Source organism: Bos javanicus, chromosome 15 (genome assembly GCF_032452875.1).
Source record: "Bos javanicus breed banteng chromosome 15, ARS-OSU_banteng_1.0, whole genome shotgun sequence".
In the NCBI taxonomy this organism is placed as follows: Eukaryota; Metazoa; Chordata; class Mammalia; order Artiodactyla; family Bovidae; genus Bos; species Bos javanicus.
The window spans coordinates 75,528,558-75,541,232 of record NC_083882.1 but is presented as its reverse complement, the minus strand read 5'-3'; the positions used below and the strand labels follow the sequence as shown (position 1 = coordinate 75,541,232).

Below are 12,675 nucleotides of genomic sequence, written 5' to 3'. Positions count from 1 at the left end.
GCAATTGGAAGACGGCCACTTCCACTTGACAGTGTGTTAGTCGCTCAGTCACATCTGACTCTTTGGGATCCCATGAACTGTAGCCTGCCAGGCTCCTCTGTCCATGGAATTCTCCCGGCAAGAACACTGGAGTGGGTTGTCATTTCCTTCTCCAGGGATCTTCCTGATCCAGGGATCAAACCCGTGTCTCTTGCATTACAGGCAGATTCTTTACTGTCTGAACCACCAGGGAAGCCCAAGTTGGTAAAAGGTACACAAAGCACTGAGTCCCACTTCTTCCTCCTCCCTGACTATCCCTTAGGGCAAAGTCCATCTTATAGCAACTGTCCTTTCTAATTCTTCCAGTAACCAGAAGATAGGATGATGTGAGGAAGCAGGGCCTGAACCTCTGTGCGTCTCACTGATCACCAAGGCAGGAAGAAAAGGGAAGTCAGGGACACCGACAGCTGCGGGGGGCTCCAAGATGACAGCCTCTAGCATGATAAAGAAGGATGCGTGGACACAATGCACGCTCAAAATACAGCCGCTGTGTTTCCTTATCTGACAATTCTGACGTTTCCTCTTCTATTTCTTTCTATCATGTAAATGATGTCAAAGACCTTGGTGAACTCCCCAACAATACATTATGTTAGCCTGATTCTTCAAAATGGCTAATACAGTTGCACAAATTGCTATAGATGTGTGGATGCTGCCTGCTCAAGGACAAGGTTATTCGAATTTTCTGGGATGAGCAGGAGATTTCTTTGGGGTCAAGGCTCCCCCCAAAAAAATCTGTGGGTCAAAGAAGACCTTTAAACATTATGAAATTGATTCTAAAGCCTCCACAAAACATGGGGGAAATACCACAAAGTAAATCAATGACCCAAAGTAGACCAATAAATAAAGTCTTTGAATACATGTCTAGATGCATCCTGTTCTTAAAAGATAACCACAAAGGAATAATTTATGCTCTTTAGGAAGCAGTTCTGGCCTCCAACTAATATTCCTACTTAATGCTGCTCAGTTGCTCATTTGTGTCCAACTTGTAGCCTGCCAGTCTCCTCTGTCCATGGGATTTCCCAGGCAAGAATACTGGAGCAGGTTGCCATTTCCTTCCCCAGGGGATCTTCCCAACCTGGGATCGAACCCGCATCCCTTGCACCTCCTGCTTTGGCAGGAGCCACCAACCACTTGAGCCACCAACTAGAGTTCCTACTTAATAAGGACTAATAATTCAAGCTCTGGACTTTAGCAGGGCTCCAACCTCCAATTACAAAGAAGTCTCCTTCCATGTAAGACCTTAATTGGTTGAGCGTGGGGGATTCCCCCCTCCAGAGCAGGACAGGCGCACAGATCTCAGACACCACTAACTATCAGAGACCGCCAAAGCTACAGGCTACATGGACACATCTAAAGGACACTGAGCCCCATGGCTGCTCCCAAGGGCGTCAGGGCCAAGTCCACCCTCTGCTCTGACCCTGCCCATGGAGGCTTCAGTTCCCTCCCTATTTCCTACTTCTCAGCCTGGCCAGGAATCGACATTCCATCCTCCTGTATTTGCACACATCTTGGCAGACAGATTTCAAGTCTGTCTGCCAGGCAGACAGATTTCAAGTCTGTCTGCCACACTCCTTTGAACCACTCCTGAAAGCTCAAGCCTTTCTCTGAGCATTCTCCTTGGGTCTCAGGGCTCTCTGAGGATGATATAGCTTGTGGTGCTTTGGAGAAGACACTGGGGAAAAAAGATATTACAGATCCAGAAGAATTCAAGAAGATCCTGGCCAAGGGATGGAACCTGTGTCCTCAGATACAGCTTGGTTTTCTCTTCTTCTGATTATAAGATTCTTTTGGAAATTTCCTGACAGTCTTCATTCATTTCTTCTTTTATCCATTCAACAAAGATTTATTGAGCACCTAATCTGTTCCAGACATTTTCATCATGGCATCTCCGGAGATCAAATGGAAATCATTGCAATCATGTCATGGAAACATGCCTTCCCAAGTGTAATTGGCAAATATGTGCCCAACACCCAGCTCCAAAGAAGACAAGAGATGAGCGTATCTATTGGGTCTCTTCTCACTGCCCATCCAATCACCAGATACCTTTTACCAAGTCAGGTAGCAGCTGTGTTCTCAGTGTTCACAATTTGCTTTGCTCTGTTTTGATTTTGAAGATAGCGTCATTCCAATGGGTCCTTCTCACTCCTTTTTTATCATTTCTCTTCATAGTCCAAATGAAGCTTTATTTACAATAAGTAGGTTGGTCAGAAACATGATATAGTGAGGCTTGGGTGTAGGTTTGGTTCCCAGGGCCAGATGGACTCTGGGTCTTTGGATATGTGGTTTTAGTTCAAGGAAGGTCCCGTTGGGAAAATGACCTGGGCTCACCCATTTGTGCTGGCGTGGCTGAGGATGGACCAAAAGAGGCGAGGGGCTAGGAGCTGGCGAATATTTTAAACCACTTTCAAATGATTCATTTAAATGGAGCCTGGATGGACACCCACCCACCAGGCTATGATCCATACATAAACTCACCTTCCCACCTCTCTCCAACCTTCTTCTTCTTAGAGAAATTGCTCTTTCATAGCGTATCATTAGAACAGCTAGGAAGGAGATGAGGAGGAAGCAGGGAAGAAACTGGTTTTGTCCGGGAGGCCAGACGACACTGTAGGTTAGAGCTTAGACCCTGGACTGAGACAGACGTGGGTTAGGAGCCTGGCTCTGCCTCTGCTGAGCACTGTATTTATCTGATGAGTGAGTCACTATATTTATCTGCTGCTCAGGGTCTATACTTGTAAGATGGAGAGAATAATCCACATGCTACCATTAGCGTGTATATTATTCATCTAATTCTCACCACACATTCACAGAGCAGGTGCTAACGGGAAGGATTACATGGGACACTGTAGAAAACACATCTAGCACATATGAAGTACTTAGTAAGTACCACCTGTTATTTGCTGCTATTATCGAGCCAGCGGCAGTTTACAACATCCTTCCATCAATCTGAGTTGGGGAAACAGAATCGATTTTGATTATATCATTGGCACTGGAGACTCGTCTCACTCCCTCATGCTCTGAAACATCTGTAATAGGGCTCCTGACCCTGTCTGGGGGAGGAGGACACGCTGGGGTACCACTGGTCCATCCCAGAGCAGCTGCTCCAATCTAGCCCATCAGTTTCCCTGAGTTCCTCTGGGTCTCCCACGTATACAGTATTTCCCATTGGATTTCCTAGAAGCACCTACAGAAGCATTTCTGGCCTCGCTAGGGCTCGGCGGCGGGCGTGGCCCACCCCCACGTGTGGACACTCACCTCGGGCCAGGTTGCGGTGGATGGTCTCCTGGGACATGCTGTGCAGGCGCTTCATGTAGTCCTCGCTGTACCAGACGCGCAGCCGCTCCCCCGGCCGGATGTCCCGGCAGGCCCGGAAGTAGATGCGCTCGCTGTGCTGGAAGGCCAGCAGGTTCTGCTCCCTCTCCTCCCGGGAGATGACCACGTACCTGGGGGCGAGGGGGACAGGTGAGAAGGCGCGGGCCACTCTTTGGTGAGTGCCTGCTGGTACCAGGCACAGTGCTGGGCAGGTGCCGGTGGCTGGACGTCCACGAGCATGTGGGCATCTGCCAAACCCTACAAGGAAGCTGCCCTTCGAGGACAGGCTCCCCAGCTGGAGCCAGTCCCTAGTCTCGCTGTCTGGTGTGACTTCAAGCAAGCCTCTGTACCTCTAAGAATCTGTTTGCCGAAACTGGAAATGACACCTGCCCTGCCCACCTCCTAGGTTCTGGTAAACATAAGATTCAACCCCAGATAGACAGGTGACTAGAAAACTATTTTTCACTAACTTTTTTTTTTTTAAGTCTTTATTGAATTTGTTACAAAACTGCCTCTATTTTATGTGTTTTTTGGCCACAAGGCATGTGGGAACTTAGCTCCCCAAGTGGGAATCAAACCTGCACCCCTGGCATTGGAAGGCAAAGTTTTAACCACTGGACTGCCAGGGAGTCCCCCTCTTCACTATCTTTTAACTTCAGGGGCTCCCAGATACCCGCAGGTTTCTGATGGTGGTAAGGGTGAGGCCCTTGAATTGTTTCCGGTACGTCACAAAGCCTAGCAGAAGGAACCATGTGACAAGGGTGCCTGCAGGATCAATGAATGAATCCTAAAGATCAAAGTCTTAAAAGAAAAAAAAAAGGATGCCCAGGGGAGACAGGAGAGGTAGGTAAATAAGGGGCAAGGGAAGGTGAGCAACCACTTAATCTAAGTCATTTTCAGGTAAGGAAACTGAGACGCAGAGAGGCTAAGTCACTTGCTTAAGGTCACACTGCTAATAAATGGGAAATAGAGCACTGAGGTCTATGCTTTTCCTGCTAGAACTCATGGCTCCTTTGTGGGCATGTAAAGCACCAACTTAGCAATGCCCAGAAAACCCTCAAAGTTCTGTCGAACCCTTAGAATTTGCAGCTCTCACCCATTCTCTCTGAAATGACATCCCCAATATCCAACCTGCCACCTCACTCACCTCCAAAAGGTGAGGTGATGCAACATTTTCAGGCAGGTGAAGATGTACAGATCAAATGGACAAGAGGACATTATTTGGCGTTTTAGGGTTCTGCGCTATCCAAGTGCCTAGGAAATTTGCAGTCAAAAAAGGGAGGTCCAAGAGGGAGGAGATGTATGTACACATATGGCTGATCCACTTCACTGTACAGCTCAAACTAATGCAACATTGTAAAGCAAGTATCTTCCCCTCCCCCCCAAAAAACCCCTTCTTTTCCTTATGCTATGATTTGTCTTAAAAGCTAGGGAACAAATCAAAGTCTCTCTGACTGGCCCAGCCCAGAGAATTGTAGTTGGAACAGTCTGAGGGAAACTGTAGTTCACAGAAAAAAATCCAAATGGATGATGAATAAATGAAAGTATTCAGCATCACTGATAAGAAAAGAGGCGCAAAGTAGCACATTGTATCATTGGCACACATAATTTTTTAAGTGATCAGCTCTGTACTGGTAAAGGTGGCAAGACTAGGGTTTCCCATTCTAATGGTGGAGAATAAACTGGCACAACCCTTTGGGAAGCAAGTTGGCAACACGGACTTCAACAAGTATTTGTTCATTCACGTTCACAGCAGCATTATGCAACAACAGTCAAAATGTGGAAGTAACCCAAGTGTCCACTGATGGATGAATGGATAAGCAAGATGCGGTATAGACACCCAGTGGAATAATAGCCATAAAAAGGAAGGAAATTCTGATCCACGCTACAACATGAACGATTCTTGAAGACACCTACTAAGTGAAATAAGCGGGCCACAAAACAACAAATAGTATATGATTCCACTTCTGTGAGTAGTCAAATTCACAGAGACAGAAAGTAGAATGGTGTTTGCCAGGGGCTGGGGGAGGGGGCAATAGGGAGTTAGTGTTCGATGGGTACAGAGTTCAGTTGGGGAAGATGAAAAGGGTTCTGGAGACGGATGCTGGTGCTGTTTGCCCAACACTGTGAATGTACTTAATACCACTGAACTTTACACTTAAAATGGTAAATTTTATGTTATGTGGATTTTCCCACAGTTTCTGTAAAATTAAGGAAAAAAAATATCCAAAATGTTAGGATGTGAATCAAGAATGCAAACTCTGCACACCACAATGCTGACTTGTTTCACTGCTTGTAATAGTGCAAAAGCATCTAAATGTCTAAAACCAGAGAAACGATTTAATAAACCGTGGTATATTTGTATGCTGGAATGTTACTCATCTACAGAAAAATCTTTTCAAAGAATCTTTTATGACATGGAAAAACGGTCCCAATATAATGCAAAGTGGAAACAACAGGACTGATGTATTGTGGTTCTAATCATGCTTTAAAAACAAGCCTGGTAAACCACTTGAAATACACCAATGTTTTAACAGTGATTAGCCTTTATAGATGGTTCTACTTCTTTATAATTTTCTGTACTTTCCAAGTCTTCCTCAATAAGCAATTATTACTGTTAATCCCTCTCCCCCACCCCCTAAAAAAGCCAATTCCAGTACAAATGCCAATTCCAGTACAGGCTGTCAGTGGGGACAGTCATGGTGGCCAGCGGCTTTGGGAATCCACATCTGTGGTACCCCAGGCATAGCGCCCCTCACATATAATCTCAACTCCCCAACTGTAGGAGTCTATTTTTTCTTCATACGTGAGATTTCTTCTAAATGTGCAAACTCTTTTCCCAGTCCCCATTTTAGCAAAAGCCTGGGATCTGACATCCAAAATTAATCAGCCTAGTGGTCAGCACAGAGCAGAACTGAGGCAGATCAAACTTCTCCACTCCCTGACCCAGAAGGCAAACCATTCATTCATGTTTTGTTCTAACAAGAATCACTTGAATCACAGAGCCCAAGGGGAAAAGTACACAATCTTTCCTTTTTCCAGTTTCTAAATAGCTATCCGGCTCTAAAAGATAGAATTATTTTCTCTGACATTCAACTTGAAGAGAAAAAAGTAGATGAGGAACACGAAACGATTAGGCATTTATTCCAAAGAGCAACCTGGTGAAGATGTCAGGTTTAGAAAGATTCAAGTCCATTTCCCTTTCTACCTCTTCACACTTTCCGAACTCAACAAGAATCAATACTTAGGGGAAGAGAGGTCCTACTGAGCCTTTCCCTTCTTCAGGGGATCTTCCCAACCTAGGGATCGAACCCCGGTCTCCTGCATTGCAGGCAGATTCTTTACCAGCTGAGCCACTAGGGAAGCCCACTGTTTAGCACAGGGAACTATAATCGATATCCTGTGATAAACCATAATGGCAAAGAATATGAAAAAGAATATATATAGCTATACATACACATACATATGTAGGTATAACTGGATGACTTTGCTGTACAGTAGAAATCAACACAACACTGTAAATGAACTATATTTCAATTAAATAAATTATTAAAATATTTAGGAAGAGGACTCCAAAACTTTGTATAGATCACAAAGTATCTTCAAAGATCAAAACTGGTTCAGCATCCTGTTGTACTTGGTGATTCTGAAAGTTGGCATTTGAAATAAGATACACATGGGAGCTCTCAGTGAATCATAAACAATCCATTCCCATGAAAAGATGTTTATGTTAAATCATTTTTGAAGTAAAGCTAAATGGAGCCAGCTAAGTCCCAACATCAACTATTTCTAGCCAGGTCTCCCACTTTTAAGTATTTTGCGGTAACACCCAAACGGCTGGATCCACGCCTAGAATCCCTCTGTCCCCACTCAACAACCCCTGTACGCAGAAGCACGCCTGTTCCATTACACGGCTGCAGGTGAACAAGGGCCCTTCCTGGAACCGAAGGCTTCCAGGGAGTGAAAATCTATTTGTTGTTTCCAGTCACTACCTCGTTGGCTGGAAGCACAGAGTATGTCAGAAGGATGATAGAAAATGCACAGCATAGGCTGATCTGTGAACACTAGGGCTTATTTGACGGTTTTTCAAACCCTTTGAAGCAATCAAGGGGGTGGGTGGTGGTGGTGGTGATGGTGGTGGGGTGGTTCTGGACTGAAACTTTCATGATGACAATGGATTGTTTTTACTCTCAACTCTGCTGACTTTGGGTATTGGCTAGATAAGCTCTAAGACAACACTTTTCAGACCTCACCCACTGAGTCTTATCAAGTGCACCATATTTTCTAACTGGCTCAGGAAATGAACTATCAGTTTCAACTCAAGAGAGAAAACAATCTACAGGGCATCTATTTTGTCGGCAGGGATAGATGAAGGCCAGGCTCAGACTCTCCCACCCAGGGGCTCTGTCTATGATGGAAAGGAAGCAGCCCAGTCCCCGAGGCAGAGATAGGAAAGGAATGACTAAGGAGAGGCTGGGCTCTGTATTCTGCTCTGTATTCTGGGCTGGGAAGGTCTTTGGGTTAGGCATTCACCCCCTAGATCCTCACCTAGACTTTAAGAGAACACCACCCAGCCAGCCCTCCCTCGGCACGGCTGGACGCCTCAGACTCTTAGGAGCGATGTCCCCATCTAAAAGCTGAAACTGGCTGCTCATTCATTTCCATCCACTGGCACCAGTTTCTCCTTCCTGTTTAACTTGCTAGCCCCACATTCCCACTGAAGCCAAGAAAAAGAAGCAGAAAACCTTTCCATCTGAAGTCGACAAGTCTCTGCATCTCTGTGTCCCTTCTGCTTCCTACATGCCCTCTTCTCTCCCCAGGGCCAGAGGGAGAGGCCAGCCAGTCACCACTTAGCACCTTGACCTTGGTGGGAAAGACCCCCAGGCCTGGTTTCACAGCATCTTTGCATCTCCTGGAGATTGGATAGTCTTCATTTCCATGACCCTGCTTTTTGGTCAAAAATGGTAGAGGAGGACCTAGATTCCAAGAGATCAAAGACAGGCTGGAATCTTCCAGAAAGTGGATGGATCCTTGGTCAGGACCTGGGCATTTCCTGCCTGGGAGAATCTCTCCCTGTGACTGGAAATAAGCCAGGGCAATGCATAGGTCAGGGGGTCCCTTTCCTGCTGAAGAAACTCCCCAGGGGAGCCAGAGGAAGTCACTTCATGAGAAGCCTCAGAGCTGGGTGAGAAGGGCTTTACCTGTGCCAGTCAGACACCCAGATCAATGGGCAGGTGAGCAAAAAAAGTGAGTGTCTCAGAGGGGGCTCTGCGGTACCCTAGCAAATGGACAGCCCCTGACCCTTCCAGAGTTTCCTGCCAGAAATGGTGGGGCTTTCCCCCCCAGGACCCCTAACACACTTTTAGGAGACAAAAGGTAAAATTCATTGAGCAACATCTCACTTTTGATGAGCAGAGAAATTAAACACAGTGAAAACAATTTCTTATGTGGATGCTTTGCCTCCCTCAGCCTATCAATTCCTTTCCTTTCCTTTAAGGGTGCTGAACACAGGGCGTCTGAGAGCTGATGGGACCTGGAGAATGCCAGGGGCACTCAAGCCCCTCTCACCAACATGTTTTCCCTTGGTCATCTAACCCTTGCTTCGGGGGCCTTGAGGTTTTCACAGGAAGCGAAGAAAGAGAATATACACCAAAGAAAGATGCTGGAGACCAAGTGTGTTCCAAGTGTGAGATCAATTCTTTTTATTGCCATCTTAACAAAAATACTTGGGAAGGCAATCTTTGATTCCAGCATCAGAGGGTGGGGCAATGCCAGGCAATATAGTCAAGCCATCAGGCTGTCAGACAGGGGAGTGTTCACTTTTGGGGATCGGGAACCCCCAAAGAACCACAGAATGGGAGAAGGAGCCCAGGACACTGCAGTTGCCCTCCATTCTCCCAACACGGGGCAAAGCTTGGGCTGGGTTTAGAAGCAGCACTCCAGGAACGGCCATGGCAGGCACTGGGCACAGCGATCCTCCCAGCCCCCTGGCTCTAGGAGGCTGGTGTGGAAGGGTGGACGGCTGGGGATATATGGCAGCCTCAGGCCAGGGAGCAAAGAGGACACAGAGCTGAGCTGCACCCATGTCAGAGCTAAGCTTGCAACTGCCACACCCCCCACCCCCAACTCCCTCCCTAACTCGAAGAACCCGGCTCTTTCCCCACACTCCAAAACCAAACACAAAGCTTTGAGATGTGTGTAGCTAATGCACAGGCAGCCCAAGCAAGCGGAGGCACGGCATGCTAGAACCTGGAATGCGACAGGAGCCCTGCTGGGTTCTGGGTTCTTTTAGAAGCCAGGGGAGGGGTTGCCTTCTAGATCCTGAGATTTGGACCCTACTTCTTCCCAGCCACTGGCTGTCAGCCTTAGTGTCGGGGTTGGGGGTGGGGTGGGGGTCGGGGGGTGGGGGTGGGGTGGAGGAAGGGGTAGGTGGGAGGCCGGGGGTGGACTCACATCCTAAATGCTGCTGTTGCCTCCCACTCAAAGCCCAGAGGGCTTGGCAGGGGCAGGAAAGGAGTAATACCCGTCCCAAGTCTAGATTTGGCCTCTGACAGGGGAGCTGGAAAAATCCACAGGTTCGACTTCCGGTTCTGCCCTCACTCCCGAATAGACGATACTGTTTCATTTGTCATCTATGAAATGCAGATGAGGATGGTGGTAATGATGACCGTAACCCCCAACTCAGCTGCCTCTCCCGCTCTGTCCTGAGGACCCACCGAGCTCACACGCTCTGAGAAGCGTAAAGTGCTCTACGATCACCAGGTCGTGTCTTCCCTTTCCTCTGACGTCATCTGGCTCTCCTCCCCGCCCCACAAAAGGCAAGCACGGCAGCTGAGCACACGCGCGCGTGCGCGCGCATACGCACGGAGGGCAAGCAGAAGGCCAAGGCAGGGGCTCAGAGCCCTGGGGGAGGGGAGGGCAGACCCCTCCTGGAGGGGCTGAGCTCTGCCGGCCCCTCCGCAGGCCTCGCTGCCCCCCTCCCCAGCCCCCCGAAAGCAGCAGAATCAGGGCCTGGGAGGCTGGTACAGCAGCCCTGAGGATGGAGAGCAGGATTCCATTGAGATGCTCTTGCAGCCCCCTTCCCTGCAAGGCCTGCTGCCGCGGGATGCAGACCAAGAGGAGGCTGACCTTCCAGGACAAGCAAGCATTGAGCAGGCAGTTTTTCCTGCATCTTGAGCACCTGCCAAAGATGAGGGAGTCGGGCTGAGCCCAGGGCAGCCAACCTGTATTCAGTGAGGAGATGACAGTCCCCCCAGCACCCTACAAGGTCATCGATGGTGGACACGAGAGACTGCACCCCCGTCTCAAGGCCAGATGCCCCTCCTCCAGCTTTCTTCCTCCCAGTGCAACTGGCCGGCTTAGAAATTGTGCTTTCTCTTCCGAGACCTGGTAGTCCGTGCTGGAACTGGTACCGGGGGCGCCTCTGGGGGCTCCACTGGGCGAGCCTCGGCTGGGGGGCTGGGGCCCACGGGGGCGGCCCCAGCAGGCCCCCGCTGAGATGCCTGAACCCCATCCCGGATCTCCATCAGCGTCTGGCACGCCTGGCTGACGCGGCCGCTCAGCTCGGCCATAGCCTGGCCGATGGCCTGCATGCTGCTTGCGAGGTCCCGGTGTGCGGCCACCAGCTCCTGGCAGAACTGCCGAAACACCTCAGTCTGCTGGGCGTGGGCATGGAGGAGCTGCCAGTCCAGGCCCGCGCTGGGCGGGCCGGGGTGCGGCCGAGGGGTCCTGCAGGCAGCCTGGGGCGAGGGCCGGGGCAGGGCCTCCGGCTTGGGGCCCACGGTCTCGGACTGGTCGGAGGAGGAGGAGGAACGGAGCAGGGTGGGCCTGGCCAGGCAGGCCTCTTCCTCTGGCGAAGGCCGCAGGGGCACCCGCAGTGGCTGCCTCGAGGGCCCGGGGGTCTCCTCGTCTTCATCATCTTGGGGGATAAAAAAACAAAGAAGGGCGAATGATTACAACCGGGAGAAAGACGGCAGCTCTGGGCTTGGACACACACCCCCACCGGCAAAGTTACCAGCTTCCCCCACCCCACACCCCGCTACCCCTCTGCCTAGTTTGGCCTCTGCTCGCTCCCCATCCAGCCGTGGAAAAGTATCTGCTCCCTAGGCCCCCAGGGTGTTTGGGCCAAGCACCCCAGGGAGACAGGTGAGCACGAACCCCCCCAGACCTCAGGCCCCCTTCCTATCCCAGGCACAGCGACACTCTAGAGCGACCACGGTCCCAGGGACGGCATGTCAACCCACGGGCTCACTTCCTCTCTCTGCAGCTCAGTTTCTCAAAGCAAAGATAACAACTGCTCTACCTACCTCCCCGACCTCTTGCCCATCTAGCAGGGCTGTTAAGAAGACTACACAAGAGGACAGAAGAAAGCCCTACACTGCCAGAATGGTGCTGTGATGCTCTTGGCCACTGCCCCCGAGGTCCAGCCCCCACGCGGCTGTTTCTGAGTTGCTTGGGGCCACCTTGTGGCCTTGCTGGAATCTGCCACTTTTGGTCATGGTGGGGAAGCTGACAAGACTGGAGAAAGGAGGCAAGGGATGGCGGTGCTGGGACAGACACGCCCAGGCAGGGCGGAGCACATCTACCTGGACGACCAGCCCTGCTGCTCCCTCGGTGCCTCCAGGCGGGCTCCCGGAGCAGACACATCCCATCTACCCAGGAACACCCGATGGCCCACAGGGAGCATCAGACAGACCGCTCCATGCGGCCCGTCACAGGGAGGGGCCCAGCCCTGCACACTCAGATCTCGGCGGCTCTCTCATGACCAAGGTTGTGTTGAGCAAATTCCCACAGCAAGAGCGAAAAACATACAGGCTGACCCTTCAGACAGGCACATCTCTCTGCCTGTATGCGGGGTGGGGGGCTGAATTCAGAACCACCCCAGGGAAGGTGACCGGATCTTGGGCTGCGTGCCTCCCAAGGGTCCTACCGTCTCCTTAGGGCCAGCATGGGAGAGAGCCGAGTGCCTTGTAGACCCCCACTTGGTGGACTCCCACTTTGTGGGAGAAGGGCGCTGGAAGGACCAGGATGTACTGTGGTGACGTCGTTTCCCTCCCTTTCAGGGCCTCGTCCCACCCAGCCCCTGGCCAAGTGCCGCAGCAGCTGGGAAAAGGAGGGCCCGTCCCGCCTGCGGTGGAAGGGTCCTGGGCCCCCTGCCCAGCTCATGTCACATTTGGTAACCTCATTACCTTCAGTCTCGGGGAGACAGAAGGATGAGCAAGACAGAATTTAAGAAACAGACTTCACCTAGATAGCCCCCTTCTTTTGCTCATAATTTGGTAGCATCGTCCTGAAACTTGGGAGCTGGGATTCTCGGGGACCTGG

The 12,675-nt window shown here is 50.3% G+C and overlaps 1 protein-coding gene across 9 annotated transcripts in view; it reads right to left on the bottom strand.

The window, feature by feature from the left end:
- The window catches only part of PRDM11 (PR/SET domain 11), a 95,928-nt gene that overhangs the window by 11,235 nt on the left and 72,018 nt on the right, over window positions 1-12,675 (bottom strand). For 7 of the 9 annotated variants that reach the window (XM_061381229.1, XM_061381230.1, XM_061381227.1 and 4 more), the window contains one exon: window positions 3,295-3,482. In XM_061381229.1, coding sequence (XP_061237213.1) covers window positions 3,295-3,482 — 188 coding nt within the window. Of the gene's footprint in view, window positions 1-3,294; window positions 3,483-9,025; window positions 11,270-12,675 lie in introns of those variants that run through there. The other 2 variants (XM_061381232.1, XM_061381231.1) reach the window with 1 other exon arrangement.